Here is a 27305-nt window from a genome sequence, read left to right on the forward strand (position 1 = left end):
TTCATTCCTCTCCAACTTCGGTTTCTTTAATTTCAGAGAATTAGTGTCTAGTTATGAAATACGATGCAAAATATGTGTTCAATTATGAAAATATTCTGAATGTGTCTTTCGGGGCGGGGCTGTGTGTTCTTCATTGTCCGAAGACAAGATAGGAAGAAATGGAAAACCATGGGGTATATATACTACACACCCCCTTCACCTTTCCATCGACTGGATGATTTGAACGAATTTAGAAGAGAGCATGATAGCAGTGCGTGCTCCTTACTTCATATGAAACTCCACCCTTTACACCACTGCAAGACACTTGATCTACTTAAAAGCACACGAAAGGACACACACACTCAATTTTATTCACCCTGAAACAAAAAGACAGTTCTTAACTTTCTATCAGGCTCTGTATTCCTTCCTTGTAGCAGTTTGGTAGTGCTCTTCCCTTCCGTATCCTTGGTCATTTGCCTCTCCCTCTTCCTCGCCATGCTCAAAGTCGAATGTGCTGTGTTTTCTAGTTTCATCTCCATGCCCAATCACTATCTCTTTAGTTGTCTGTGCAATCTCGTATATGGTCTCCCCAATTGCCCCCAATATTCCACCATCATCTCTTCCCCCCGCAGCGTTCTTCTCATTTACTCTTCCTTCTCCCCTTTCCTTCACTTCTTCTCTCGCCCATTCAAAAGTTTCCCTACTTTTCTCATACATGGATTCCTTCTCAGCTTGCTTGTACGTAGATTCTCTCTGTGCTTCTTCTTTCTTCCTAGCTGTGTACTCCTTCACACTCTCCCCGGTTGATTCAGCAACATTCTTTGCAGCAGACAATGGCTTGGCTGCTATTGCTCCAGCCTGCTCTGCAGCTCCCTTCACGAGCCTTGCCGCTGCTTTTGTCCCCTCCACCGCCGTGTCACATGAGTAATGGGCTGTGCTCCACCCTGCAACCACCGCCTTATCCTTCAGATCCTCAGCCGCTTTGCCAGCGTATTCGGCTGCAACTTTCCCACCACCTATTGCTACATCCTTAGCCGCAACTGCCTTCTCTCCAAGGTAATGCGCTGTTGTTTGACCTACAGAGACTGTAATGTCCTTGGCTTCCACAGCCTTTTGGACTGTGTAATCCTTGGCCTTCTCTGCTATTGGCACAGTGTAATCTTTTGCTGTTTTGGCTGCACTAGTTAGTGTCTCCTTCACTGCCCCTAAACCTGTCTGTTGGCCCCTCTCTTCAACTGTGCCCTCAGCTCCTTCTGTGCCTCCCTGATCCCACTCCTCTGTTCTAGCCCCAACTCCTTGGTTGAGCGATTCTTTCTTGGCTTCATCATAACGTTCCTTAGCAGCCCTTGTCGCCTTGTTCGATTTCTCCTGTGCTGTAGCTCTGACATTTGAAATTTCTTCAAGAGATGGTTGATTTTGGCGAAACCCCATCTCATCCTCTTTCCCTTTTTTCTGTTCTGGGAGTCTTTGCTCCTCTCCTATTCGAGACCGTCTCTGCTCTCTCTCTTTATCCGCACGTGCTCGCCTCTCCCTTTCATTCTCTGTATCTGTCTCTCTCTTGTCTCTTACTTTTTCAGCAAGAGAGTCAAATTGAGCAGCCAATTCATGGGTCTCATCTGGCTTTCCATCTCCAACTTCACCTTCTGCAACACTCCGTCTCACCTCTCTTCCCGGAAGTGCCCCTTTGGCTATGCTGGTACCCTGCGCCTCTTTTCCCCCGTCACTAGCCAATTCATGAGTTTTCTCTGGAGTTGCGGCTTTGCACTGCACTGCTATGGCCTCGAAGTGGCTTGTCAACTGTGGAACTCTCTCTTTCTCCACCTGAATTTCTCTTTCCTTCGTGGTGTTGTCTCTGCGGCTCAATTGCTCTGCTGCCATCCTTTTTTCTCTGTGGGGTTTGTATTGTTTCTATGTTTGAAGTAGATTTCGAAAATGGATGGAAATGGGTGTAAATAAGACAGAGAGAGGCGGTTTCTGGAAGAGAGGGTCTGCAATGGAGGAAGACGTGTCGGTGTTAATGGCCAGGTGGAACGGAAGTAGCCGACTGACTGAGGTGACTAAGCAACTCAGTTGACAGGTGGAGTTTTTCTTCATTTGCCACGTTTGATTTGAGGATAGAATTTGTTTCAGGGATTTCCTTGATTTCTTTCCGACACATTCTTACAGCCCCAAGATTCTCTTTACCCTTTATGTTAGAAGGATTCTCGTCTCCTTTTGCTTACAGAGGAAGAAGGTTAGGTCTCGACTTTCCTTCGCTGAAAGGTTTGGCTCTACAAAATTCACAAGAGTGTTCTTCATAGATGATCGTAGAAATTTAATGTTTAATTGATATAATTATAAGTTTTTGGAACGAAAATTGGTCAGAACATATATAGGAAAAAAGAACAAAAAGATCGAATATAGGATAAGTAAGTATTTGTGAGTGTGTTCCAAATAATGTTGGAAGAAAGTGATGGATTTAGGTAAATGCATCCCCCAATCCAATTCAACAAACAACAACAATTCAATTTACAATTACAAATTAAATTAATTTCTAATCCTTATTCTTCTTCTTCTTCTTCTTCTTCTTCCCCTACGCATTCAGAAACGAAAACGAAGAACAAACAGAGATCTATGAATCGGTTTTTTACGTTACTTTCAGGCAAACAGACGCGCGTACAATAGCTCGTTCCAGGTATCAGGCAAACCAGGAAGGCACCAATGGCTACAATCGGTGCCGCTGTGTTCCCCGCTGTATGCCGACGGATGTCCGTCCTTCCTGTACTGAGACAGAGTGGTGACGTCGAGGAACACCACCGGCTTCTTAATCCTACTCAGAACCTTGTTCACCACCACCCATGCCATCGGCGTCCCCGCCGGATACCTTCCTCCGAAGTAAGGCTCTGTTTCGCCGGAGCACGATCTCGCCGGCTGGCTCCAATCTCTGCCACTGAAACCAATTCCTCTTTCAGCCCATTTTCTATTAATCTTGATTCAATTCACAACAAGTACGGGATTCACTTACACGTAGTGGGTGGGGGAGATTCCCAGGAAGAAAACCTTGGTTTTAGAAGGATCCACATTGAGATTAACCCATCTGGCCCAAGTGGTGAGACCTTTGTAATAGGCCACATACCGGTTCATGTCCTTCACCACTCTGTTGCCGTCTTGAATGTAATCCCACCTGGTTCGTTCCCCATTTGAAACCAGATTCATAAGCACAAGAATTGAAGAAGAATTGAAGAAGAAGAAGATTTAGTTTGTAATGACTTACGGCTGGGAACTTCCAGTGTGAGTCCACCAGTGCCAAGTGTTGAAGACGAGCATATCCATTCCTCTCCAGGCGTTGCCGCTCTGTATAGAGTCAAGTTTCAGAACGCGTCCGATCTTCTCGTTCACCATGTCCACCAGGTACGGCGTTCTGTACAGCCATAGCTCCACTCCGTAATCCTGCACTTCCATATTTTAATACATTTCTAAAAAAAAATTGAAAACTCCAAGAGAGAATGTCCAAAGAGGACAATATTGGTTGGCGGTGGGCTTGAGCAGTTACCATTGGTATTAGAGCCACACTGAGTGATGTGTCAACGAAGAGGTTGAGTCCCAAAAGGGTAGACATGAGACGGTCAAGGACACTGGGCTTTGAAGGAGGTGGATTAAGAGGTCCCACATCAATTAGAGAAAGGGAACGAGTGTCGACAAGGATATTGTGACTCGAAGGAGGTGTATCATGAGATCACATATCAATTGAAGAGGAGAACGAACCATTTTTTACAAGGGTGTGGAAACCTCTTCCTAACAAATGTATTTTAAATTTTTTTAGGGAAACATGTAATATCTACTAGCGCGGTAATAAATGGTAGGGGTTGGCCTAAGAATAATAACAAACCAACTTTGAAGGAATGGATTGAAAGCTATGGTAACCACTTACGTTAGGTTATTTACTGCCCAATTAAGAATTGGGTATGCCATTGCAATTATTTTCTTCTTCCTCTAAATCCACATATTTTTTTTATACCCACATTATACTCAAAATAATATAATTTAATAAATTTACACCCAGAATATTAAATATTGTCTAAAAAAATATATATTATAAGTTATGAATAATCTATTAATTTTTTAAATAAAATGGGCAAAATTCAACATTAAATAAAACATAAACTAAGTTGGGGAATAAAAATTGAAGAAGGTCACAAGTTGTCAACCGCCAATCACGCTCCACTTTTCACTGACACAAAACCCTTTTATTAAATTTTAAATAAGATATTATTTTGGAAAAACTTAAAAGTAAATATTTAAATTAAACGTTTTTCCCCCTTTTTTTAAAATATAATTAGTTGTCGTGACGTGTAATAATCACATTTATGCTCTGGATCTTGATTTACTTCACGAATTTTTCATTTTTACAAATTAATTTTTTAAAATATGGATAAAACAGTTTTGTTGTTTAAAAAAACATCATTAATTTTATGAAAAAAAAAAAAAAAAAAAAAAAACAGAGGTCTTGGTTTTGTTGGGTTACCTGAAAAGTGATGGAGGAAAGGGCATTTGTTCTAAAGACAGTGGTCTTGGAATTGGGCAGCCATGCATGGATCATACAAGCCAGCGATTCCCACTGGTTCAAGCTCAACGAATCCCCCACGAACATTATCTTCTTCCCTCTCCATTTCTCCAAGAACCTCACCCCATTAAACCTGCAATTCACACAACAACCCCCAAATCTTAATCGCATCAAAAACCCCCGCCGGACTACATGTCGTCGTTTTATGTTATTACCTGGGCAGGGCGCAGGCGGATGGCTGCCACCGATACTTGAGGTACGACTTGTCGGGACGGCCGTACTTCTGGCAATTGAACTGTGGATCTACAAAAGGGCAAGTGGAGGCGTCGTACAGAGGGTAAGAAGAGTCGAAAACCCATTTCCCTTGGTACAGGTTGCAGCTTCCGGCTAGGTTTCCGGCGACGGCGGCGAGGGTAGTGTTGGAAATTTGTGCATTTGTTTGGTGGAGGAAAATGGAGAGGGCTAGAATCGCAGCTGGGAATAAGAAACCCATTGCTCTGTTCTTGGGTTGCGATCCCCTGCAGCACCCTGCAATTTTCCTTCTTTGCCCTTTTTGGAGCTTAAAGAAGTGAGGGAGTGGGTGAAATCTTGTCTTAACCATCTGCTTTATATAATATCAAAAGGAGAGAGAGAGAGAGAGAAGAACACCAAATTTAAACCATGCTTGCTTTCCCATGGGATCCACTTTTCTTTTTCTTTTTTTTTCTTTTTTTTTTTTAGTTTAACCTTTGACTTTTTGATAAGTGTTTCCACGGTCGATCCGAGTACACTCGCTAATGATTCATACCCAGAATTTAAAATCCAAATTCGACACCTAATTCTTGATGAACTTAACGTTCGACTGTAACAACTGTAACATGACTACGTTACCTACTTGACTTAAACGTATGAGAAAAAACTATCCTCTCAAATAATGTAGACCCCTTTAGAGTATTTTGTCCTTGTTTACGTGATTCACACGTATTTAGAGTTTCTATGATTAAACCACTGAAAATGAAGAGCTAAGATCGATCCTAGATCATTTTTGTGATGTCGTATATTGGTTGGGAAGAAGAACAAACTAGCATTTATAAGGGTGTGGAAACCTTCCCTAGCATGAGTGTTTTAAACCTTTGAGGGGAAGCTTGAAAGGGAAAGCCCAAAAAGGACAATATAGGCTAGCCGTGGATCTAGGGCGTTACAAATGGTATCAGAGCCAGACACGAGGGGGTGGATTTGGGGGCGGTCCCACATCGATTAGAGGAAGGATAGAGTGTCAGCAAGGACGATGAGCCCCGCCCGAGGAAGAATGGATTGTGATGTCCCACATTGATTGGGGAGGAGAACAAACCATCATTTATAAATCATTTATAAGGGCGTGGAAACCTTCACCGGATTTAGGGCGTTACCTACGGAAAACCACTAAAATGTTTTTTTTTTTTTAAGAAAAAAGAAAGAAAAAAAAAACAAACAAAAAAGAAACAGCATCATCATCAGACTATGATCAAAATAGAATTTATAATTATTATAAATAAAAATAACTTTTATAAAAAGGATTCTTTTTTCATTTACCTTTATGCTCTGTTAACTTTATAATATTCCTACATAAAGTCCTTTTCTTTTCATTTACTAATTTACTATATAGTTTTTCATATTGAAAATTTCTCATTTAATAAGAATTAATTTTTCTTTTTAAGCTGAGAGAGAAAATAAAACTATACTGTAAATTTATAATATATACTATTTTCCATTATTGATTACAATTTTTTTAATTGGTTTGGTCCATCTTCTACACGTTAAAAGAAACATCCTGTTACTTCTTTAATGTCGTGGGCCCATCTCAGCCAATCAAATCTGGGCTGCTAACATCGCATTTATATCCACCTACACAATAAAATAAAAATTATATATATATATATATATATATATATATACACACGACCCGTATAGGAGAGATATATCAATGAACGGACGACGCATAAATAAGCGTAATTTTGAATATTTAAAAGAATTGAAAATCACTACATATATCAACAAGGTGCACATTTATTTTCAGTGACTCAACCATATAATCTTCATAGTTAAGTGTGCTGCTCGAAGTAATTTTATGTTGGGTGTCCTATTGAAATTTTGTTAAGATACATACGAACAAGGACTCGTGTTGGTTTTGTAGGGATAGCGTTCGCTCGTAAAAAATGAAGAGTAGATAACGTGATCATGTCGCAGTGCCAAACCCAAATTTTGAATCCCGAACATAAAGCCTCTCTAAAAACCAAACTCTCAATTGATCATATAGAATATTTTCTTTTCGATTAATGATAACTATATAACGACAACAACAACTGCAATTATTTCATCCCACCAAAATTAAAGTCCAAATATAATAACTTACAAGCAAAGCTATATATATATATAATTAAACATGTGCGATTAAATATGATGTATAAAGTGGGTCGTATTTATAGTATATCTATATATAATCGACCGCTTAAATTATTATTTAAACATGATTATGTTGAAATTTATCGTAATAATTTTAAATTTTATAGGATATAAAATAATAAATTAATTTATTAATTAGAAAGTAGTGTATGTCTCATTCAATATAAATTGGGAAAGAAAATGAAATGAATAATATGGAAATAGGTGGAAGTCCAAGAATGAGTTGTCAGTGTAATGAATGACTTCTCAAGTCAATTGCTTGCCCAAACAAAAGTCCTTTCGTATAACAAATAATAATTAATAATCCATTGTCTTATTATATGCCAAAAAATAATAATAATAATAATAATAATAATAAATTATAGTATTTTATTATCAAATAATAAGAATATTCCCTCATGGGCTACACTTTTTTTTTTAACTCGTCACAATTAAGTTTATAAACACTATTTTTACCCGCCGGTTTATTTATTTTATTATATATTTTAAAAAATAACCCAAAATTTAAAAATAAAAAAATAATAAATTTAGAGCCATAAACTCGATTTGCTGTCGTTATTTATATATATATATATATATATGTATATGACAGTCCCAAAGGTGGTGGGAGCATATGGTAAAATGAAAATGACATACATTTTTAATCCTTTCACATGTCCACTACTTTATATGCCTTTCTTTTTCTTAATTCATGGATGATATTTATCCATCATGAACCCTCACATGCATGTAACAAACACATATTCAACTTCTTCATCATTATCACGACCTACGTCATGTATTACGACTCATTAAATAATTTACACTATATATGCATCGTCATCATTTTGAAGTCTAAACGTGCGGGATGTCACGCTTTATATTCGAAATTGAAAATTAACGGGAGAAGGTAGTACTAAAGCTAGTAGTAAAAGAGTGTACAAACAAGCACTAATAGCAGTATACCGATGTTTATCGAGATACCCTTTTTGAGTTTAGCTTCTAAAATCTAGATGAACTATGAAGACGGGAAGGAAAAGAAAAGAGACGTTGTTTACCGTGAAAGCAGTAATAGTCCAAAATCAGCTTCTAGCCGTATCGTCGAATGATTTGTCATATATTTAAATATTTGAAAAATATATAGTGAATAAAAAATTGGATATATAGGAAATGATTGAAGCAATAATACAGAATGAATCTTCATGGAAGTTGTCACCTCTTTGTCCATATATTTAATCTCAGCCGTTGGTTTTTGCTCTAATTTCGAAATTAATTAATAAATTTAATAAATAATATATAAAATCACAATAGACGAAATAATTGCCACATGCCATTAAATAGAAGCCTCAATATTCGGAGTTAAAAAACTGTTTTTTTCTATTTTTAAATAAAATTTTGTCCCTCCCAATCAAAACATATCATAAATATATAATTATATTTTAATTATTTTTGCTAAATATTATAAAAAGATTGATGTTGGATCTCATGTATAGATCAAGAAAGAGTAAATTATTATAATTACTTTATTTATTATTATTATTTTTAATTTTCATCCTATAATAATATTATAGCCTTTGTTATAATATAATGAAGATTTCTAATATTTAAAATTTATTGAAATAATAAATAAATATTTTATTATTTTTGAATGAATTCGTATACAGTGATATTTGTTGTCTAAAATTTAAAAAATATTAACGATTTTTATTTAAAATTAACGATAGGTTGTGGATGGTTTATGAAAAGTATGAACAGACCGTGATCGACACGTCGCTCGGCGGGGTGTGGTGATTGGTGTGGGGAGCCCCCACCCATCCGGCAGCCGCCACGCTTGGAAGTTGGATCAGCACAACCACAAGACAAGTTGGTAAAAGGACAACAAATAATACCATAATTCATGATTCATCATGTTTCTATTCTGTTTTATGTAGTTTCGTTAAGGGCACGTTTGTTTGTGGGGTTCTAAATTCCATTATTTTCAACCAAAAATTAAAAAAAAAAAAAAAAAAAAAAAAAACAATCAATCATTTTTAATTGCAATTCAATCCATTAACATTTTCAAAATCTTATAAACACTACTTTTTCATTTATCCAGATGGGATGAACGACATGTGGGCTCATTTTCAATGACATGATCGAGTGAGTAGCGATGGCCGGCGACACCTCTTGAATTTAGATGGTGTCAAGACATATGAGCCATGTTGATTGAGAATCAAGATGACACAATGAGAGGTGACGTTGAATTGAGAGACCTTGGTCCAAAGTAGAGGCAAGATTGAGCCGAATGATTTGACATAACGTAGAGACAAGTCAATTGAACATGCATGCGCATGCAACATGTATGGTCGAACAAGCTTAGATTCTAACCAAGCAAGAGTCGATAGTGGGAAAATGGTGTATGTGCAAATGGGTGGGTCCCACCATAAGAAACACAGCAGTGCTTAGCTATAAGCCATTTGAAGTCTTATCCGGAAAGTCCCCTTTTCGGCGTCTGGTGGAAAAAAAGAAACAAAGGGGGAAGAATATTGAATCTTTAAAGTCAAGTTTAATAATTAACAAATTAAGAAAATAAAATAAATAAATAAATAAATCATTTAATTGGGCCAAGTGGGCCATAGTTGCCTACCAAAAGTCCGGCCCAGTCGCATTGATTGTAGTGAAAGTTGCCTTCTAAGAAATGTTTTATTCCACGTCATTTACGTTAAACACGTCATTAACCATTAAATCTCTAATTATTAATATAATATCACCAAATAATAATAAATTATATATTTTTTTAAATATTATACATTTTAATCGGTTGAGTTTCGTACGGTCTAATATCAAACAACTTCAGCATTTCTGTAACCGTCCAAGTCTACTACTAGTAGATATTGTCCTTCCACACCCTTCCTTCTCCAACCAATGCAGGATCTCATGATCCACCCCCTTCAAAGCCGAATGTCTGATACCATTTGTGACAGTCCAAACCCTCCACTAGTACATATTGTCTGCTTTGGCCTGTTACGTATCGCCGTCAGCCTTACGATTTTAATACGCGTCTACTAAGGAGAGGTTTGGTTAAGAACCGAGAAGCAAAAGCAAACTCAAATCTTGGAAAACTATGCACAAACATTCATTATAAGCATATGAATTAAAGTAACATTGTTTTAGGATGTAATTAACTATGATACACTCACAGGAGACCACTTTTATATAAGACAACAGATAATGCTTCTGATATTTGTTCTTATGGATTTCTCACCTTAGCAATTTACATACTGTTCATTCAAGAATGTCGATTCCGAGCTTAGAGAAGCTGCCAATCGTGTTCCGAGACGTCTCCGGCCGGTAGTTTCTGTTCGTGTAGCTGGTTTGGGATGGTAGTGAAGCCATAGCCATGCTTCACTGCAAGCTCTTTGTATTCTTGCTTCCTCCTTGACTTCTTTGTGAAAGAAAATGCTCCGGTTATCTTCTTCTTGTGGAAAAGTAGACGACTCAGTGAAAGATGAATGAAACTGAACTAACTGGACAACCCTGCAAGTCGGAGTTGGATTATGTTACGAGGAGAGTGCGAATAGAGTACCTTGTAATGTTTGTGTTTGAGTTGTTCGTTGGAATCGAAATGAACGTCGTCTCCGTTCACTAAGACGCATGCTTCTTCGTCCAGATTTGTTTCATCAGCTGGTTGAATGTTGTGTGTTACATGTTCAAGCTCAAGTTCATCAAGACTCCAAGAATGTGATCTTGCTGTGTAAAATACAATTCAAACCATGTTTATCAGCTCACTACAATGAAATTATTCACCAGACAGTTGAATGGCTCTTGTTTTGAGGAGCTAAAAACAGAGGCAAGAAAAGCTTAAAGAGAGCTGTTCATGGGGTGGTCTGGTTGGCCTAAGTCTATGAGTTTATCAGCATCTTTCATGACCTTTTTGAGCAATTTTGCTGAAAAATCATTACAACCAGCTTCAACACATGTGAGATCTCAGATCGATTGAAGAGGGGAACGAAACATTTCTTATAAGGGTGTGGAAACCTCTCCCTAGTAGACGTGTTTTAAAACTGTGAGACTGATTGTGATAGAGCCAAAATAGACAATATCTGCTAGCGGTAGGCTTGGACTGTTACAAATGATATAAGAGCCAGACACCGAGTAGTGTGCCAATGAGGACGCTAGGCTGCTAAAGGGAGTGGATTGTGAGATCCCACATTGGTTGGAGAGGGGAATGAAACATTTCTTATCAGGGTGTGGAAACCTCTCCCTAGTAGACGCGTTTCAGAACTGTGAGGCTGACGGTGATACGTAATGGAACAAAGTAAACAATATATGCTAGCGGTAGGCTTGGGCTGTTACAAATGACATTAGAGCTAGACACTGAGTGGTGTGTCAATGAGAACGTTGGGCCACTAGAGGGAGTGGATTGTGAGATCCCACATCGGTTGGAGAGGAGAATGAAACATTTCTTATAAGGGTGTGGAAACCTCTCCCTAATAGACGCGTTACAGAACTGTGAGGCTGACGGCGATACGTAACGGAACAAAGTAGACAATATATGTTAGCGGTAGGCTTGGGCTATTACAAATGATATTAGAGCCAGACACTGAGTGGTGTGCCAGTGAGAACGCTGGGCCCCCAGAGGGAGTGGATTGTGAGATCCTACATTGGTTGGAGAGGGGAATGAAGCATTTCTTATAAGGGTGTGAAAACCTCTCTCTATAGACGCGTTTTAAAACTGTGAGGCTGACGGGAATACGTAATGAGCCAAAGTGAACAATATTTACTAACGGTGAGCTTAGGGTATTACAAATGATATCAGAGCCAGACACCTAGCAGTGTGCCAGCAAGGACGCTGGCCCCCAAAGGGGTAGATTGTGAGATCCCACATCGGTTGGAGAGGGGAACGAAACATTCCTTACAAGGGTGTGGAAACCTCTCCTTAGTAGACGCGTTTTAAAATCATAAGGCTGACGGTGATACGTAATGGACCAAAACGGACAATATCTGCTAGCGGTGGGCTTGGGCTATTACAAGAAGTTTCCCCCGAAAACACCCTACATCCACTAATCTACTACACATCCCTATTCGAAAAGGATCATCTCACTCTAACTGACCCATAAATGGTTGAAACATCTCCAGCAGACAAACAAGTGCAAAAGAAAGTATGACATGAAAAAGCTAAAACATACCATCTAGCTCTGCTGATGAATCACCACAAGATAGAAGTCTCGTCTCCTCAGCATCCACAATGAAATTTGATGAAACATCATATAATAAGTCATCAGATTTAGTTTCGGTCTCATTCGAACTTTGCATCGCTGAATTAAACCTCGTGCCTTTAACCGACATGGTCGTTTCCATATTACTAGCCAGCTCGCTCGAAGCTTCAGATTTTCTATTAGAGATTGCACAGCATGATGATGCATCAGTTGCATATTTCTTCTCGGACTTGCATCCTTTTGTCGTAGAGTCTCGACCATCGAGGTCTAGCTTATGACGTACATTGTCATCATCCTTTTCTCTGGAACACACATCATTTTGGGCTCTAGTAGCAGAATATGGAGAAGATACCAAATCGGGATTATTGGCACGGTTCGGTCCACGTGGCAGCTGATGTACAATATCTCGTATGGTATCAGCAGTTCCTCTCGAGTTCTCAGTTGATTTTGAACGCTCTATCTTCATACCGACCATTGGTTTCTTACATATAACAACGTTTTCGTAGTCGTCAAGAGCTGCATTACAAACAGCCACCTTCTCATCACTCAATTCAGATTGGGGAAGCAAATCTTGCATAACATCAGAATAGAACCTTTTGACACTTGCTCCAACTACTTCCACCTGATTCTCAACATATTTAGCAGTGTCCTGTCTCAAGATAAGGAGAAAATAGTAGACCAAGTTAATGGAAGAGTGTCATTTAAGACATGAAACAAATCGAAATTAAACATTTAGACGACTCGGACAAGGCACGAGTCGATTAGGTACGGGAACCAGAGGCGAAGGAGTAGACAGCTGAATCAAAATGCCCACCTGACATATAATGTCTTCGACCTCGAGGCACATAGTTTCGAACTTTTCATACAAACGCCCGACCCAAGCAATGCCTTTTACATCCATTTCGATTTAGATGATGCTACTCTCGTCTGCAAGGTGCAACATATTTGTCGAATATAAGATCGTGCTAGTAAACAAAGATTATATTCGATAAATAAAATTTGATTAATGAAACAAGAATCAGGAGCAACAAACAAAAATGGAGTCATTGTTGCTGCAATGCTCCCACATTTGGTTCTGAAGATCAAGAGTAGTAAGCAATGCTAAAAGTGCACGATTAAAGCTTTAAGATAGACACGATCGTCTTAGTTCCGTTTGGAGAATAGATAGACCGGATCATCTGAGACTCGAAGGCATAGCATCTAGCAAAAGTAGTAGTATGATATAGATCAAATGTTCTACTAGAACAAATTGTAATTGCCTCATTATCATACCAAATCAAATGCAAGCCGAAGCCAGGAAGAGCTGTTCTTGAAACATGCTTAGGCAACTATCTTTTAATGAGCATTTAGGGATGATCTTTCCATATCATACAAGAGATACTCTCATATTGGCATAAAAGATTACCTATTTGATGATAGAAACCCTTTAATGAACCCATATACTGTGAGATCCCACGTCGGTTGGGAAGGAAAACGAAGCATTCTTTATAAGGGTGTGGAAACCTCTCCCTAACAAACGTGTTTTAAAACCAACAAAGCATTCCTTATATAAGGGTATGGAAACCTCTCCCCAACAGACGCATTTTAAAACCAACAAAGCGTTCCTGATATAAGGGTGCGGAAACCTCTCCCTAACAGACGCGTTGTAAAACCTTGAGAGAAAGCCCTAAAGAAAAAGTCTAAAGAAGACAATATCTGCTAGCGGTGGGTTTAGGTTGTTAGAAATGGTATCAGAACCAGACACCAAGCAGTGTGCCAGCAAGGACGCTAGGCCTCCAAGGGGGGTGGATTGTGATATCTCACATCGGTTGGAAGAGTGTGGAAACCTCTCCCTAATAAACGCGTTTTAAAACCTCGAGGGGAAGCCCTTAAAGAAAAAGCTCAAAGAGGACAATATCTAGCCGTGGACTTAAGCCGTTACAAATTCTCTTTTCCAATCTATATTGTTTGACATATCATTGACACAATCAGTACATGGTAGGGGCTATGTACAAGAGGGCATGTCCCAACAGCGATATTTCTCAACAATTCAGAGTACGGGGAATGGATTGGAAGGCGGAAGAACCAAGCCCAGAATGTTCATAGCTTCAAATTCAAAACACCAAAATCTTCAAAATAATTATAACAAGCTACAGAATCTGTGCAGAAAACACACTGTGATCCTCATTAATTAACAAATGTAAGCCACAAAAATTGACATTCGAAATTCATCAGCCACTAAAACAGCCTACCCAATAAGAAAAAGACAGAAACAAAGCACTTGGAGAGAAGTTCATGAAAATTCCAGCCGTATTTACAGTGATCATCAAAAAAACATCTCCAAAACGAACATATTTTTTTACACAGTACAGTAACACATCATCTAGATATGTAGATAAAGATGAACATGAACAAAACACAAAATTGAGATGATCAGGGAAAAAGAGTTCATAAGAAGAAGATAAAAGCAAGATGATGAAGAGAGCAAGGGCTTAAGGTTTGGTTGCCGAACCTCGAAACTTCAACACTTTGTGATAGCAGAAAAGGGTCAATCTCGATACCCAGAAGCCAGAAGATTAAGAAAGGGACTAAAATTTATGGGATCATCACAACTTGGATTTCGAAGGCCCAATGTAAGAATGAATACAGAGACGGAAAATTGAAGAGGAGAGAGAGAAGAGAGAGAAATTCCTGCCACGTGTCAATACAAGAGAAAATGGAAAAATCCTATTATCCTCTAGAATTTTGGCTTACCAACTTAGGCTTAACCTCAATTATAGAGAATTAATGTAGGATTAAACTTTTATATTACCTCATTTTCTTTTAATACGAGTATAGTACAGTCTCTTTAGAGGTTCGAATTCTCCACTCTAGATCTTGTAGAACTTAAAAAAAGATTATATTTTTAATTTGAGTTTGATAGCATAAAATACCAAATTTAATGTAATCATCTATTTTTATTAAAATTAAACGCTTTGCAAGTATTTTTTAAAATAAAAAATATTATTTTAAATAAAACAAATTGTCACACTAGCAATAATTAATGAAAAATTGACTACGAAGAACAATATACTATCCAAACTGGCCACTTGTGCTTGTATCTCTAGATCATATGTTGACATGATCCTCGTTAATTGGTTAAAGATAATATAACTTCGACTAAAAGATGAGAGGTTTAAATTTTCACGTCCGTTTAACTAAAAAAAAATTATATGGAAATAAAACACAAGAACGAGAAAATTTCTATCATATTCCATATTTCCTTTGGTCTCTTTGCTTGGCTTCATCACAGTTATAACTGAACCGCTGAGGCATGGTATAATCATAACTCTTCATGCTAATTTCACAACAAGGTTAATAATAACAACACATACGATCTCATGTGAAATCTAAGCAATTTGTAGCATGTGAAAAACGAAGATCGATTTGGGTATTCGAGAATGTACACGTTCCATGCCATCACTCAGCTGCCTGGAAATTTCCGAAGTCGTCATCAGGTAAATCAAGTGTGCTTTGACCTTCAGCATCATTGGAGTCTTCTTTTGCTGGTTCTGCAAGCTTGTGCTTGGAAGGATCGTCCAGATTGATATTTGGTGGTACATTCGTAGGAGACTTCTGGGCTGCAACAGGTGAGAGTAGAGCTGGAGGAGGTGGAGGTGGTTTGATGCAAAAAATGGACTCTTTTTTTGTGTTGCCCTCTTCTTCTGGTGGGGAAACCTTCACATCTAGCTCAGAAGGCTTCTTGATGTTGCTAGTGCTTTTCTGTTGGTAACAAAAAAGAACGTGTAAAGATGAGATTAATCACAATGAAACAACCAATGTGTGGAAGCAGATATCAACGCAAAGAAAATCAGCCTACTTTGCTTTTGAATTGAAGTACTATTGTCTCGCCATCTTTCAGACTGTAATCAACTGAGGATGTTTTCTGGAACTGTTGTTCCATCTCTTCTGCACTCTTCTTTTTATTGAGATATCTTTCGTCAAAAAAGTTTGTAAAAAGTGCATTAGATTTACTAATGGTAGACCATATCATCACAAAAGGATGCTATTATAATTCAACTTCACAAGAAAATTCTATTTGAAAATGGAATAATTGCAGAGTAGAAGGTAGTGTACTTCATATGATCATGCAAAGCTGCTTGGAAGTCATAAGCCTCAGTTCTTTCTCGAAACCCTATGCCGATAAATGCGTGCCGAAGGCGACCACCTGCATATATATACATATATTTCTTTCACATTTATTAATTATTCAATCCAAATTGATTCTGTTCTACAGTCTCCATTTCCCCCCTGTACCTCTACTGTTCTATCGTCAAGAAATTAAGTGTTAGCTGGTCGCATGTTTCACAAATAAATACCCCATTGCACCCATTTCAGCGCCACTCAAGCAAGAATGTAGACAGAAAACTTTACGGGAAAGAATTACTTCATTGAAACATTTAGTGATATTCTTTTATGTTATTTCATGACACTTCACCACATATAGCTTCATTAAACAAACATAAGATCAAGTGAGATGGGGGAGGGGGCCAAAAACTGAAAATTACACAGAAAACTGATCCAGATACTGTACTATAACGAGATAATTAAAAGAATATGGGAAAATGTGGGCAAGAGAAACGGTCATCTCACCAATATTCTCTTCTATGCGAAGAACAAAATATCTGCAATAGTTGAGCATTATATCAGGCACCTTCAAATATAGCATTAAAACAAGATAAAGTTGGTATATCGATTAGACTTCAATTAAAAATGAAACCAACCTGCTGCTATCAATTACAGTTTCAACTGGATGCTGTTCCCCTTCTCTCAAAAATGCCCGAGCATATAATTCACCTATTATAATAATAAACAGCTTATTAGTCTTTAGAAACACCAAATATACCTCGTCTGCAATAATATAATTCACCTACCTTTTAATACTACCAATCCACAATACTTGCTTTGTAGCAACTAACTATAAGAGATTATCTCACCTGTAGCCTTATCTTCAAGTCTGATAATGCATTCTTCTCCCTTGCTAAGGACTTTCAGTTTTCCCTCCCAGGCCCATTTATTCACATCCCATTCATCAGCCCTTAAGGTAACCAGAGCACATGTGGAAAACTAAGTTATTAAGGGTGACAATATAGTGTATTTTCATAACTAAGTCATAGATGGGGAACATACGTAGTGGATTTTTTTTGGATAGGAGCATATGTAGTGTATTTGTAAGACATTTAACATGACATGTAGCATTTTCCCATTATTCAATGTTTGAACAGCTACTGAGTGGGCATAGAGCTCTTCAAAGATAAGTGCACGTCTTGGGAGATATTTTTAGATCTAGCTAAATTTCAGGCATCTCGTTGGTGTGTACTTTCAAATTCTTTTAGTAATTATATTCTCTGTAATATTAACTTAAATTGGAATTATAAGTCACCAGCAGACACATTTATGTTGGAAAACTAAATAATGAAATCACCAAATTGATCTAGGGGACATAAAATTCGTCAACAACAAGGCTTCTATATGATATCAAGATCATATTGCAATTCACACTATTATCCATTGTAAATCAAGGAAAAATTAAGAAACCTGTAGGAAGCTGCACTTTTTCTTGGCGGTATCTGCAGGAAATCATTAAAAAAGACAATAAGGTTTACTAGAAAAAATTAACAGGTAAGTTGAAGACAGAAAATAACCAACAGAACCTAACATTATCGTACACACGAAACTATCTTGTTGTATTTGTACAGAAAAAACAGATGATACATTACATTAGTTTTCTCGCATTATTCATATGAACATTATCCCACCAAGAGGCCAAATGTGGATGCAGAAACGCGGCACCACAAATTACACGCACCAACAAGTTATCAAACAGTAGCAACATACATGTTAATTACTAAGATATCTCAATTGCATGATTTAAAAATGTAGAATAGGACGTAAGAAAATGAAGAAAAAAAGCCAAACATGATATCAGCAATTCCCAACAGTATATAATCAACTATGGTGCAAACAACTACTTCACATTTGGCTAATCGCAAAAGAAGTCCACAGAAAGCTCAGATTTCTGCATCAGAACTAAAAACTTGCATAATTTACTCACCAAATAGACATAACATTCAGAAACTTGAAAGAGAACAAGCTCAATTGCTTCATTCTCTTCGTGATCCTCTTGGCGTTCTTGATCCTTCGCCGTCTTCTGCTGCTTCTCCTCCATGGAGAAATAAGAAAGAGATTCGAGAGATCGTGAGATCAAAATCGAGATCGGAGAAATACGGCCAGCAATCCGTTGAAACCAAAGCCGGAATTGAGAAAATCGAAATGAATGTGGAAATTTCAGGTGAATTGAAAATGAGCTGAGTTATTGGATGTGAAAACTGGTAGCCTGGAGAAACAACTCGCTTTCAGTTGCCCTCTCCGCTTCAAAGAAGATTGAAGGTCCGGACATAGACGAAGTAACCCGTAATCCTCTGCGCCGGTACCAATTGCAACCGTATTGTTATAACAAACTTCAACCGTTCGATTCGATGTCTAACCATCCTAGGCTTATTATGGGGAGACAGAAGTCTGATCAATTGACGGCCCTGATGAAGAGGAATTCTTTTTAATATTTAATTGTAGTTCGGATAATTCATATTCTGGTCTTGAGTGGATTGGAAGATACTTAGTTGGGTAACAATAATTCTATATATATATATATTTAGAAAATGAGTGGACGGGAAGATATCTCGTGAACACAATATCTACTAGTAGTGGGCTTGAGTTGTTACATCAAGTCGTGAGTGTTTTGCCAACAAATTTTACAGTTTAGTGGTTCGATGTTGACTGAGCATGCAGTCCAATTTCGATTCGACTCTGAAATCGAGTTCCAGAGAATAGTTTCCTGCCAGTATTTTCAAACTCAAACTCGAACTCAATCACAGTCTTTACATATGGGACAACTAAAAGCCTTCTTTAACCATCTTTAATCAAAATCTAACTTTCATTAGATTCTACAACAATTCTCAGATCCAAAAGACATGTCACATGAATCCGACAAGTAAGTAATATGAAGACTGAAGCTCATTCAAACATGTATGGTACAAAATTGTCTAAACGGACGAAATTTTCAATACCGATCAAAGTGGAACGGTTGCTGTTATTGTAACATGTCTCGGGTCCGTGAGTCTCGATGTCACATTCACAAATCCAACTTGGCTCATTTTTTCTTCCAAATCAGTAAGATGATACTCATCCAGATGAGGTTCTGTGCTTTTTAATAAGGTAAAAAGCACTGGAGACAGTTCCTGCAAACATATCCAAATTGATCAAGATTTCATAAGCTTTGTTAGCTACATTTTTACTCTTGTCGTATCAAATCATACCTGAACGGCCTTTGATTTTGACTGCACAAGACATAGAATGCATTATGTTAGATATGTTACATAGCAATGAGTTGTTCATATTCATATCAAGACTTAGCTGCATAGACAACTTACAGCTTGGTCAGTGATTACAATTGTGCCACCGGGTCGAAGAAGCCGAAACGATTCCTTGAGGATATTGACTATTGCTACTTGGGGACATTCATGGAACTAAAATATCACAGACAAGAATCATCACGGTCACTATTAAGCAACTTTACATGTTATTAGATAATACAGCTCTCATTTCACAACATCTTTTAGTATTTAAAACTTAGCTTCCATTTTGAAAACATTTTAGTTTTAGTTTTAGAACTTGATTGGTATGAGATCCCATATTGGTTGGAGAGGGGAACGAAACATTCCTTGTAAAAGTGTGGAAACCTCTCCCTAGCAGACGTGTTTTAAAACCTTGAGAGGAAGACCAGAAGGGAAAGCCCAAAGATGACAATATCTGCTGGCGGTAGACTTGGGCGGTTACAAATGGTATTAGAGTCAGACATCGGGTGCTATGCCAACGAGCACGTAGGGCTCCCAAGAGGGTGGATTGTGAGATCCCACGTTAGTTGGAAAGGGGAACGAAACATTTCCTATAAGAGTATGGAAACTTCTCCCCAGTAGACGCATTTTAAAACCTTAAGAGAAGCCCAGAAAGGAACGTCCAAAGAGGACAATATCTGCTAACGGTGGACTAGGACTATTACAAATGGTATCCGAGCCAGATACCGGGGGCTATGTCAGTGAGGACGTTGAGCCCCCAAGGGGGGTGGATTATGAAATCTCACATCAGTTGGAGAGGTAAACGAAGCATTTTTTATAAGGGGTGTGGAGACCTCTTCCTAGTAGACACGTTTTAAAACCTAGTCCAGAAGGAAAAGTCCAAAAAGAACAATATCTGTGAGCGGTGGACTTGGACAGTTGCAATTGGGTTCTTATAACCTTTCTATCTTTCCAAGACATTAGGAACTAACTTCAAAATTGTAGCTGTGAACCATCTCAAAATCTCTCCTCTAGAGGAAAATTTCTTGGGACATGATTAGATCAAAGAAGAGTTCTTACCAGATAAGCAATGGAAAGTAGGTCAAAAGATCTTGAAGGCAAGCCAGTTTCTTCTCCATTTCCATGCAACCATCTTATTGCATTCTCTCTTGGAGCTCTTTTCTTGTCCATGTATTGAGCCACCGCAAGGAAGTAAGGAGACAAATCAAGCCCCTATAGCAAACGAATCAAACATAAAACACCGACACAAACTGAATTTCATTAGGGAAGCTAAGAGGGAGCAAATTTTACTCACTGTCACTTTAGCTGTCGGAAACTTATCAGCTAGCTGCCTTGTACCAAAGCCTACAGAACAGCCAATGTCAAGAATGTCTAGAATAGGATTCTTTGAGTACTGCAGATGATGCTCCTCAATGGTACGCAGCCAGTTTCCAAATACTACTTTCTTGGCTTCATCTACTGAAGTGGCGGTGGGTACCGCTCGCATGATCATGGACATGGTTGCCGGCTCTGCTTCTGCTGCAGCCTACAAGGCACACATATATGACTTATAAACTTTTGTTGAACGTATGGAAGTCTGTCAAATTGCTGCATGGGGTGACTACTTACAAGCCATGAGAGATTGCCCTCGTCATATGCATGGAAGGGCTTTAGGTAATCTGTTCATCATAAGCCATTTTCTGATTAGTTAAAGAACAAGTTTTATGTTTTGGAAGTATATAGACCAGCTTGTGAGATTGAACTTAAAAGGGGATTGGATTTTCAGCCAAGCTAAATCTTAGGCATCCGATCCGGATTGAACAAACCGTTCGTAGAATAACCGTTTGTAGAATGAGCTTAGATAGCATGTAATAGCCTAAACTATTGCTAACAGATATTGTCGTCTTTGGACTTTTCCTTTCGGGTTTTGCCTCAAGATTTTAAAACGCGTCCACTAGGGAGAGGTTTCCACGTCCTTATAAGGAATGCTTCGCTTCCCTCTCCAACAAATGTGAGATCTCATAATACACCCCCTTAGGGGCTTAGCGTCTTCGCTGGCACACTGTTTGGTGCTTAGCTCTAATGTCATTTGTAACAACCCAAGCCCACCACAAACACATATATGTCCTTTTTTTAGCTTTCCCTTCCAGGCTACTCTACGTCCTCTAGGAAGAGGTTTCCACGTCTTTGTAAGGAATGGTTTGTTCCCCTCTCCAACCAATGTGGGATCTCACAATCCACCCCTTTGAGGCTCGATGTGTAACTTTGATATCATTTGTAACAGTTCAAACCTACCGCTACTAGATATTGTCTTCTTTAGACTTTCCCTTTTAGACTTCCCCTCAACGTTCTAAAATACGCACACTAAGGAGAGGTTTCCACATCCTTATAAGGAATGCTTCAAACTTGGGCTATTACAAATGGTATCAGAGCTAGACACCAAACAGTGAGCCAGCGAGAACGCTGAGCCCCTAAGGTGGTGAATTATGAGATCCCACATTTGTTGGATAGGAGAACGAAACATTTCTTAGAAGGGTGTGAAAACCTCTCCAATGAAGCTAACGGCAATATGTAACGGACCAAAACAAACCATATCGACTAGCAGTAGACTTGGGTGGCCGGTACATATCATCTATGTTCTTATGACACCTTATGAAACTCAAATCGACTAAAACTGGTTAAGTGCAATGAAATAGCAATGTGAAGAACTTGGGAACTTACAATCGGGATAGACAATGGAGAGATTTTGAACGCTCTCGAGCTCCTTGTAAACGTCAGACTCCAGAATATCGGAACTAATCTTCCGCCATGGAATGTTCTTCTTCTCCGCTGTACTGCTCCAATCCACAACCATAAACAAACAAACAAAAACCCAAAACCAAAAATCACTTTGCCAAAAGAAGTGTACACAAAGTAGACCTGATGAACACTTGTCTGGCGCCGAGCTTAAGAATGGAATAGACGGGTTTAAAGGAAATTAGGGCACCGACAAGCCGTGACAAAGGGGTCTCTCCAGCCCAATTGGGCCGCTCCAATTGCCCCTCCTCGAACACTGCCGCTTCAGAGCTCGTCGATGCCTGAGCTTTTATGAATCCCCTTCTGGTTCTACTTAGCCGTCCTGTTTTCTGCTGCCCATTGCCGGAGATTAAAGCCAGCTGGTGGCTCGGTCCGCACAATGCCATTGACGCTAACTAACTGAATCACCACTCTCGCTCGCGCATATTCGGAAGAAGAAGAAATTCCCCGCCATCCCCGTATCTCTCGTCATTTAACCGTCCTATTATATGATGACACGTGGGTATTAATAAGATTGTCTTATCCCTAACAGAAAATGGTTGATATTTTAATATTTTCTCTGGTTATTATTTTTTAAGCTATTGGGCTTGCGAAGTTACTTTGGGCCAGAGAAAAGCCCACTGAAATTATTCTGGGCCTCAGCCACCTGTCCATTTTTAAGCAAAATAATAATAATAATAATAAATAATAAATCATGGTTACTTTGATAAAGGTAACAGCTCATCCTTTAAATTTTAAATTTAATTTAAATTCTACAAGAGGGGTGGACTGTGAGATCCTTATATCGGTTGGAGAGGATAACGAAACATTATTTATAAAGGTATGAAAACCTCTCCCCAGTAGATACGTTTTAAAATTGTGAGACTCACGACGATACGTAACGGGCCAAAGCGGACAATATCTGCTAGCGGTAGACCTAAATTGTTACAGTATATTTCTTTCTTATGTCGTGCAAAAAACCAAAGTCATGACTATCGTCGTTGAATCAAAAGTTCTCAAGACATATGAATCAGATGACCAGACAAATATCACAAGATACGCTAAAAATGAAAAAGATACAATTTTGACGAATATTCAGAAATAAATTCAAGAGGTGCATATTTGCATATAATCTATGGAGTCACTCAGAACATTGTTAAAATACTTTTACAAGTAGGTTTTATTAAAAACATAAGAAAACAAAGGGAAAGCAACGAACGAGCAATCAAAAAGATCATGGAGTATCCTCAGATACGTACCAAGTACTTCTAGTCAAGCTCGGAAGTCTTAACATCAACCTTTTATCTATGGAGTAACTTTCACCCGTTGAGCGATGACCCTCCACTTGACACCATCGGATCACTAGGGCTGACTTTGACCCCAGCTCGGATCCCGAATCCTTCTCGATGCATAAGTGAGGCTTAGCAATATCCAACTCACTTATCCTGTTGACTTCCCAAGAGATGCAAAAACCAGTAAAAAGAAATCATATGCTCACCAGAAATCGCCCATGGAAGACGAGCTCGATGAACCGAGCAGCGAAATTCGACGTCTCTTGTTTGGAAACGCCATAAACGAGAACTCTTGTGGATCAGAGAAGTTGTTTAGAACAGATTTGATGGCTTGGTGCACGGAGGTCTGCAATTCAGTAGTTTCAATATCTGCAACTTTGCAGCTGGTTAACACCAACACGTTCTGCATCCTGCCATTTAAGGTTCCAATCTCCGCCCTCTTTATTATCAGGTCTAGAGCATGAAGTGCCCGTCTTAAATCGGGTAGGAGGCCGGGTTTATAATCACAACATAGCGACGCTCGAATCGAATACGACACGCCGTCGAATCCATCCTCCTGGTGTTCAACTGTTATTTCATCGACTTCTTTTGGTATAATATGGGCATCACTGACTTCTGCAGCAGCTCTTTTCAGCACTTTTAGATGGCTAATTACTTCAGCTAGCAGTTTCGCTTTGTCCATCTGGTCATTGAACACACAGACAGTCAAGGTGATGATACTCATGGCAAGCATAAAACAACCTTACATTTCTTAAGAGAATGGAAGAAATGTTAGAAACCACGAGTTTTTTTTGCCTATAAATCCATGATCAACCTTTTAATTAGCCGATGTAGGACTCCTCTCCCCTCGAACAGTACACAATAGAGCCTTCCCTGAGGCCAATGGAGCCCTCAAACAGCCTCCCCTTCATCGAGGCTTGACTCCTTCTCTAGAGCCCTTGAACAAAGTACACCATTTGTTTCACACTTGAGTCACTTTTAACAACACCTTTGAGGCTCATAACTTCTTTCTTCGACATTTTGAAGATTCTATTGTCATGGCTAAGTTAAGGACATGACTCTGATATCATGTTAGAAACCACGAGTCTCCACAATGGTATGATGTTGTCCACTTTGAGTATAGCTTTATTTTTTAGTTTCCTCAAAAGGCCTCATACTAATGGATATGTATTTCTTATCTATAAACCCATGATCAACCCCTTAATTAGCCAATGTGGGAATCCTCGAAACCCATGATCAACTCCTTAATTAGTCGATGTGGGACTCCTCGAAACTCATGATCAACTCCTTAATTAGTCGACGTGAGACTCCTCCAAACCCATGATCAACCCCTTACTTAGCCAACGTGGGACTCCTCTAAACTCATGATCAACCCTTTAATTAGTCAATGTGGGACTCCTCTAAACCCATGATCAATCCCCTAAGTATCCGATGTGGGACTCCTCTCCCAACGATCCTCAACAAGAAAGACAAACAACGTAATGGAAGAGTTACTAAAAATTAAGGCAAATTGAGAAGTAACTTAACAGATGCCTTCAGTTAGATGATGTCTTCACCACTCATGAACAGGAAAATTCATTCATACAATTTAGAGTCAAATGGTTGACATCTTATACTCATATAGCGATCACTGATCATGTCAGCCAACACCAAAACAAGCAAGCAATATGAATGAACAAACAAAAGTTTAAATGAATTTCGCCATTTCTAGAGCAAACCAGGCATAAAACACCCTACAAGCATATCCTAATCAGGACATTTGAGACGTCCTTACCATAAACAGAGTCTTGGAGCTATATTAATGCAGACAAAAGTAAAACCCCAAATTCAAGATGAACCCAAACTGAAACAGAGCTCAATCAAAATCCCTAATAACCAAAAATGGCAGAAAAACAAAAACACCCACCTTCTTACCACCGGGGACGAGACTTCTAAGACTCCCAAGATGACCATTGATTCTTGCTCTACGCCTTCTCTCAGCCTCGCTGTGGTTCTTCAGCGCCGCCGCGCTCCTCTCAGCCGGAACCCCTTTACTCTCAAGCTTCAATGGTGCCTCGATAAGCTCATCTCTCTCACTATCGAGCACCAATGAAGAAGTTGAGGCCGACCCATTTCTCATCGCAGCAGAGTTAGCGCAAACCCCATCGTAAGAGCAAATCCGCGAGAACTGACCCATGGGAGAAACTTCCCGGAAAGGAAATTGAAAGGGCTGAAGGAGATCAAATGGGTGATTTCAGAAATGGAAAAATTAGAAGCGGAAGGCCGACATTGTCGTCTTGGTTACAGAATTGAGTGGCGAACAGAGAGAACTTGACGGCGCGTCAATGGCGAGCGAGTCAGCACCCAATGCGGCGGAGAGTCCTTCTCGGAGTCACAATCCGAGTCTCTGGTAGTCTTTGTGTGATTCAACGGCGGAAGCCATTGATAATGTCTGCAAATAAATGATGAGATCGCCTCACTTTGAAGCACAAATTTTTTCTTTTAATTTTTTTTTTTTTAATGCAATTCATATATTTTATTTATTTTTATTTCCAATCAAGGATAAGGTTAAAACTTTTCCTAAAAATAATCTCTCATTTATTTTTTATTAAAAAATTAAGTCTAAATTAATAAAAATATCTCTAAATTTTATATTTTATTTCAAAACTACGCATATATTTATAAAAATAAAATATAAATTTATTAATTTTTAATTTTTAATTTAGAATTTAATTTGTTTAATTAAGCTTTGATTTCTCGAGATGGGTGACGGGCCACATTAGTTGAATCCGATTTGGCATTTAGTAAAGTTCGGAGTTATTATGGATAATTTTAAGTTATTAAAAGGACAAAAGCTTAGGGGTGACTCGTGACTTTACAATAATAAATTAAATAAATTATCATTAAGATTTTGGATTTGTTTTAATCAAATAATTAATTTCGCTAATCTTTTTTTCTAACTTTATTTATTTAAATAATTTAAAGATTTCTTCCCACTTTTAAGAAAAAGTTTGGCTACCGAATATTCCCACTCAATTAAAACTTTTTATTTATTGATTTTGAATTAAAACCCACTTTATTAATGACAAGTATGAATTATTATTATTAATTTAAATCAATTTTATTCATTATTTTACCAATATTTTTATAAAATTGAGATATCGATATTTTTCCGACACCAATATTTTAAACTTTGGTTATATACATAATTTTCCATCTTAACATAAATCTCTCTTTAGCAAACGTGTTTTAAAATTGTGAGATTGAGGGAGACATGTAACGAGTTAAAGCGGACAATATCTATTAGCGGTTACAAATGTCATCAGAGTTAGGGTGTTGTGTCAACGAGAACGTTGGGCCTCAATGGAGGTGGATTGTGAGATTGCACATCGATTGGAGTGGGGAATGAAGCATTTGTTATAAGAGTGTGGAAACCTCTCCCTAGCAAGCGTGTTTTAAAACCGTGAGGCTGACAGCTATACGTAATGAGCTAAAGCGAATAATATCTACTAACAATGAGTCTGGGCTGTTACAAATGGTATCAGAGCTAGGGCGGTATGTCAGTGAGGACGCTAGCCCCAACGGAGGTAGATTGTGAGATCCCACATCGGTTGGAGGAAGGAATGAAGCATTCGTTATAAGGGTGTGAAAACCTCTCCCTAGCGAGTGTGTTTTAAAATCGTGAGGCTGACAACTATACGTAAAGGGCCAAAGCGAATAATATGAGTTTAGACGGTTACAAATGGTATAAGAGCTAGACAGAAGGCAGTGTGCCAGTGAGGACACG

At 38.5% G+C, this 27305-nt stretch overlaps 6 protein-coding genes and 1 long non-coding RNA gene across 11 annotated transcripts; all 7 read right to left on the reverse strand.

Moving 5' to 3' along the window:
* Window positions 1-228: 228 nt before the first annotated feature.
* On the reverse strand, window positions 229-2197 carry LOC111777287 (late embryogenesis abundant domain-containing protein / LEA domain-containing protein). The gene has a single exon (XM_023656820.2). The coding sequence runs from the start codon at window positions 1855-1857 to the stop codon at window positions 388-390; it is 1470 nt and encodes a 489-aa protein (XP_023512588.1). The 5' UTR covers window positions 1858-2197; the 3' UTR covers window positions 229-387.
* A 152-nt stretch (window positions 2198-2349) lies between these two features.
* Window positions 2350-5118, reverse strand: LOC111777288 (protein trichome birefringence-like 39). Its single transcript, XM_023656821.2, has 5 exons — window positions 4738-5118; window positions 4484-4655; window positions 3233-3408; window positions 2984-3142; window positions 2350-2908 (listed from the first exon to the last, which is right to left on the reverse strand). Exons 1-5 carry the CDS (start codon window positions 5013-5015, stop codon window positions 2617-2619), a joined length of 1077 nt encoding a protein of 358 aa, XP_023512589.1. The 5' UTR covers window positions 5016-5118; the 3' UTR covers window positions 2350-2616.
* Window positions 5119-6224: 1106 nt separating this feature from the next.
* Window positions 6225-8028, reverse strand: LOC147789114 (uncharacterized). Its single transcript, XR_015412209.1, has 2 exons — window positions 7981-8028; window positions 6225-6385 (listed from the first exon to the last, which is right to left on the reverse strand). It is a non-coding gene; the product is annotated as an uncharacterized LOC147789114 (long non-coding RNA).
* A 1987-nt stretch (window positions 8029-10015) lies between these two features.
* On the reverse strand, window positions 10016-14769 carry LOC111777289 (uncharacterized). 4 transcript variants are annotated; one of them, XM_023656824.2, is made up of 5 exons: window positions 14612-14769; window positions 12935-13047; window positions 12091-12769; window positions 10488-10651; window positions 10016-10373 (listed from the first exon to the last, which is right to left on the reverse strand). In XM_023656824.2, exons 2-5 carry the CDS (start codon window positions 13019-13021, stop codon window positions 10212-10214), a joined length of 1092 nt encoding a protein of 363 aa, XP_023512592.1. In that variant the 5' UTR covers window positions 13022-13047; window positions 14612-14769; the 3' UTR covers window positions 10016-10211. The 4 variants fall into 4 exon arrangements, with proteins under 4 accessions (XP_023512592.1, XP_023512591.1, XP_023512590.1 ...); XM_023656823.2 differs by having other exon boundaries at window positions 10016-10376; XM_023656822.2 differs by having other exon boundaries at window positions 10016-10379.
* Window positions 14770-15332: 563 nt separating this feature from the next.
* Window positions 15333-18733, reverse strand: LOC111777291 (uncharacterized protein At1g03900). The gene is made up of 8 exons (XM_087118603.1): window positions 18194-18733; window positions 17677-17708; window positions 17076-17176; window positions 16863-16935; window positions 16732-16763; window positions 16216-16306; window positions 15959-16073; window positions 15333-15861 (listed from the first exon to the last, which is right to left on the reverse strand). Exons 1-8 carry the CDS (start codon window positions 18305-18307, stop codon window positions 15559-15561), a joined length of 861 nt encoding a protein of 286 aa, XP_086974729.1. The 5' UTR covers window positions 18308-18733; the 3' UTR covers window positions 15333-15558.
* A 147-nt stretch (window positions 18734-18880) lies between these two features.
* LOC147789115 (uncharacterized) lies at window positions 18881-22708 on the reverse strand. Of its 2 annotated transcripts, XM_087118602.1 has the most exons (9): window positions 22392-22708; window positions 22194-22306; window positions 21102-21151; window positions 20788-21018; window positions 20553-20705; window positions 19569-19664; window positions 19455-19475; window positions 19206-19376; window positions 18881-18973 (listed from the first exon to the last, which is right to left on the reverse strand). In XM_087118602.1, the coding sequence occupies exons 1-8, from the start codon at window positions 22652-22654 to the stop codon at window positions 19209-19211; spliced, it is 1095 nt and encodes a 364-aa protein (XP_086974728.1). In that variant the 5' UTR covers window positions 22655-22708; the 3' UTR covers window positions 18881-18973; window positions 19206-19208. The 2 variants fall into 2 exon arrangements, with proteins under 2 accessions (XP_086974728.1, XP_086974727.1); XM_087118601.1 differs by lacking the exon at window positions 18881-18973 and having other exon boundaries at window positions 19024-19376; window positions 22392-22707.
* A 641-nt stretch (window positions 22709-23349) lies between these two features.
* On the reverse strand, window positions 23350-26014 carry LOC111777290 (transcription factor bHLH30). Its single transcript, XM_023656825.2, has 2 exons — window positions 25446-26014; window positions 23350-24221 (listed from the first exon to the last, which is right to left on the reverse strand). The coding sequence occupies exons 1-2, from the start codon at window positions 25713-25715 to the stop codon at window positions 23742-23744; spliced, it is 750 nt and encodes a 249-aa protein (XP_023512593.2). The 5' UTR covers window positions 25716-26014; the 3' UTR covers window positions 23350-23741.
* Window positions 26015-27305: the final 1291 nt, after the last annotated feature.

This window comes from Cucurbita pepo, chromosome 16 (genome assembly GCF_057944985.1).
Source record: "Cucurbita pepo subsp. pepo isolate OVF chromosome 16, ASM5794498v1, whole genome shotgun sequence".
In the NCBI taxonomy this organism is placed as follows: Eukaryota; Viridiplantae; Streptophyta; class Magnoliopsida; order Cucurbitales; family Cucurbitaceae; genus Cucurbita; species Cucurbita pepo.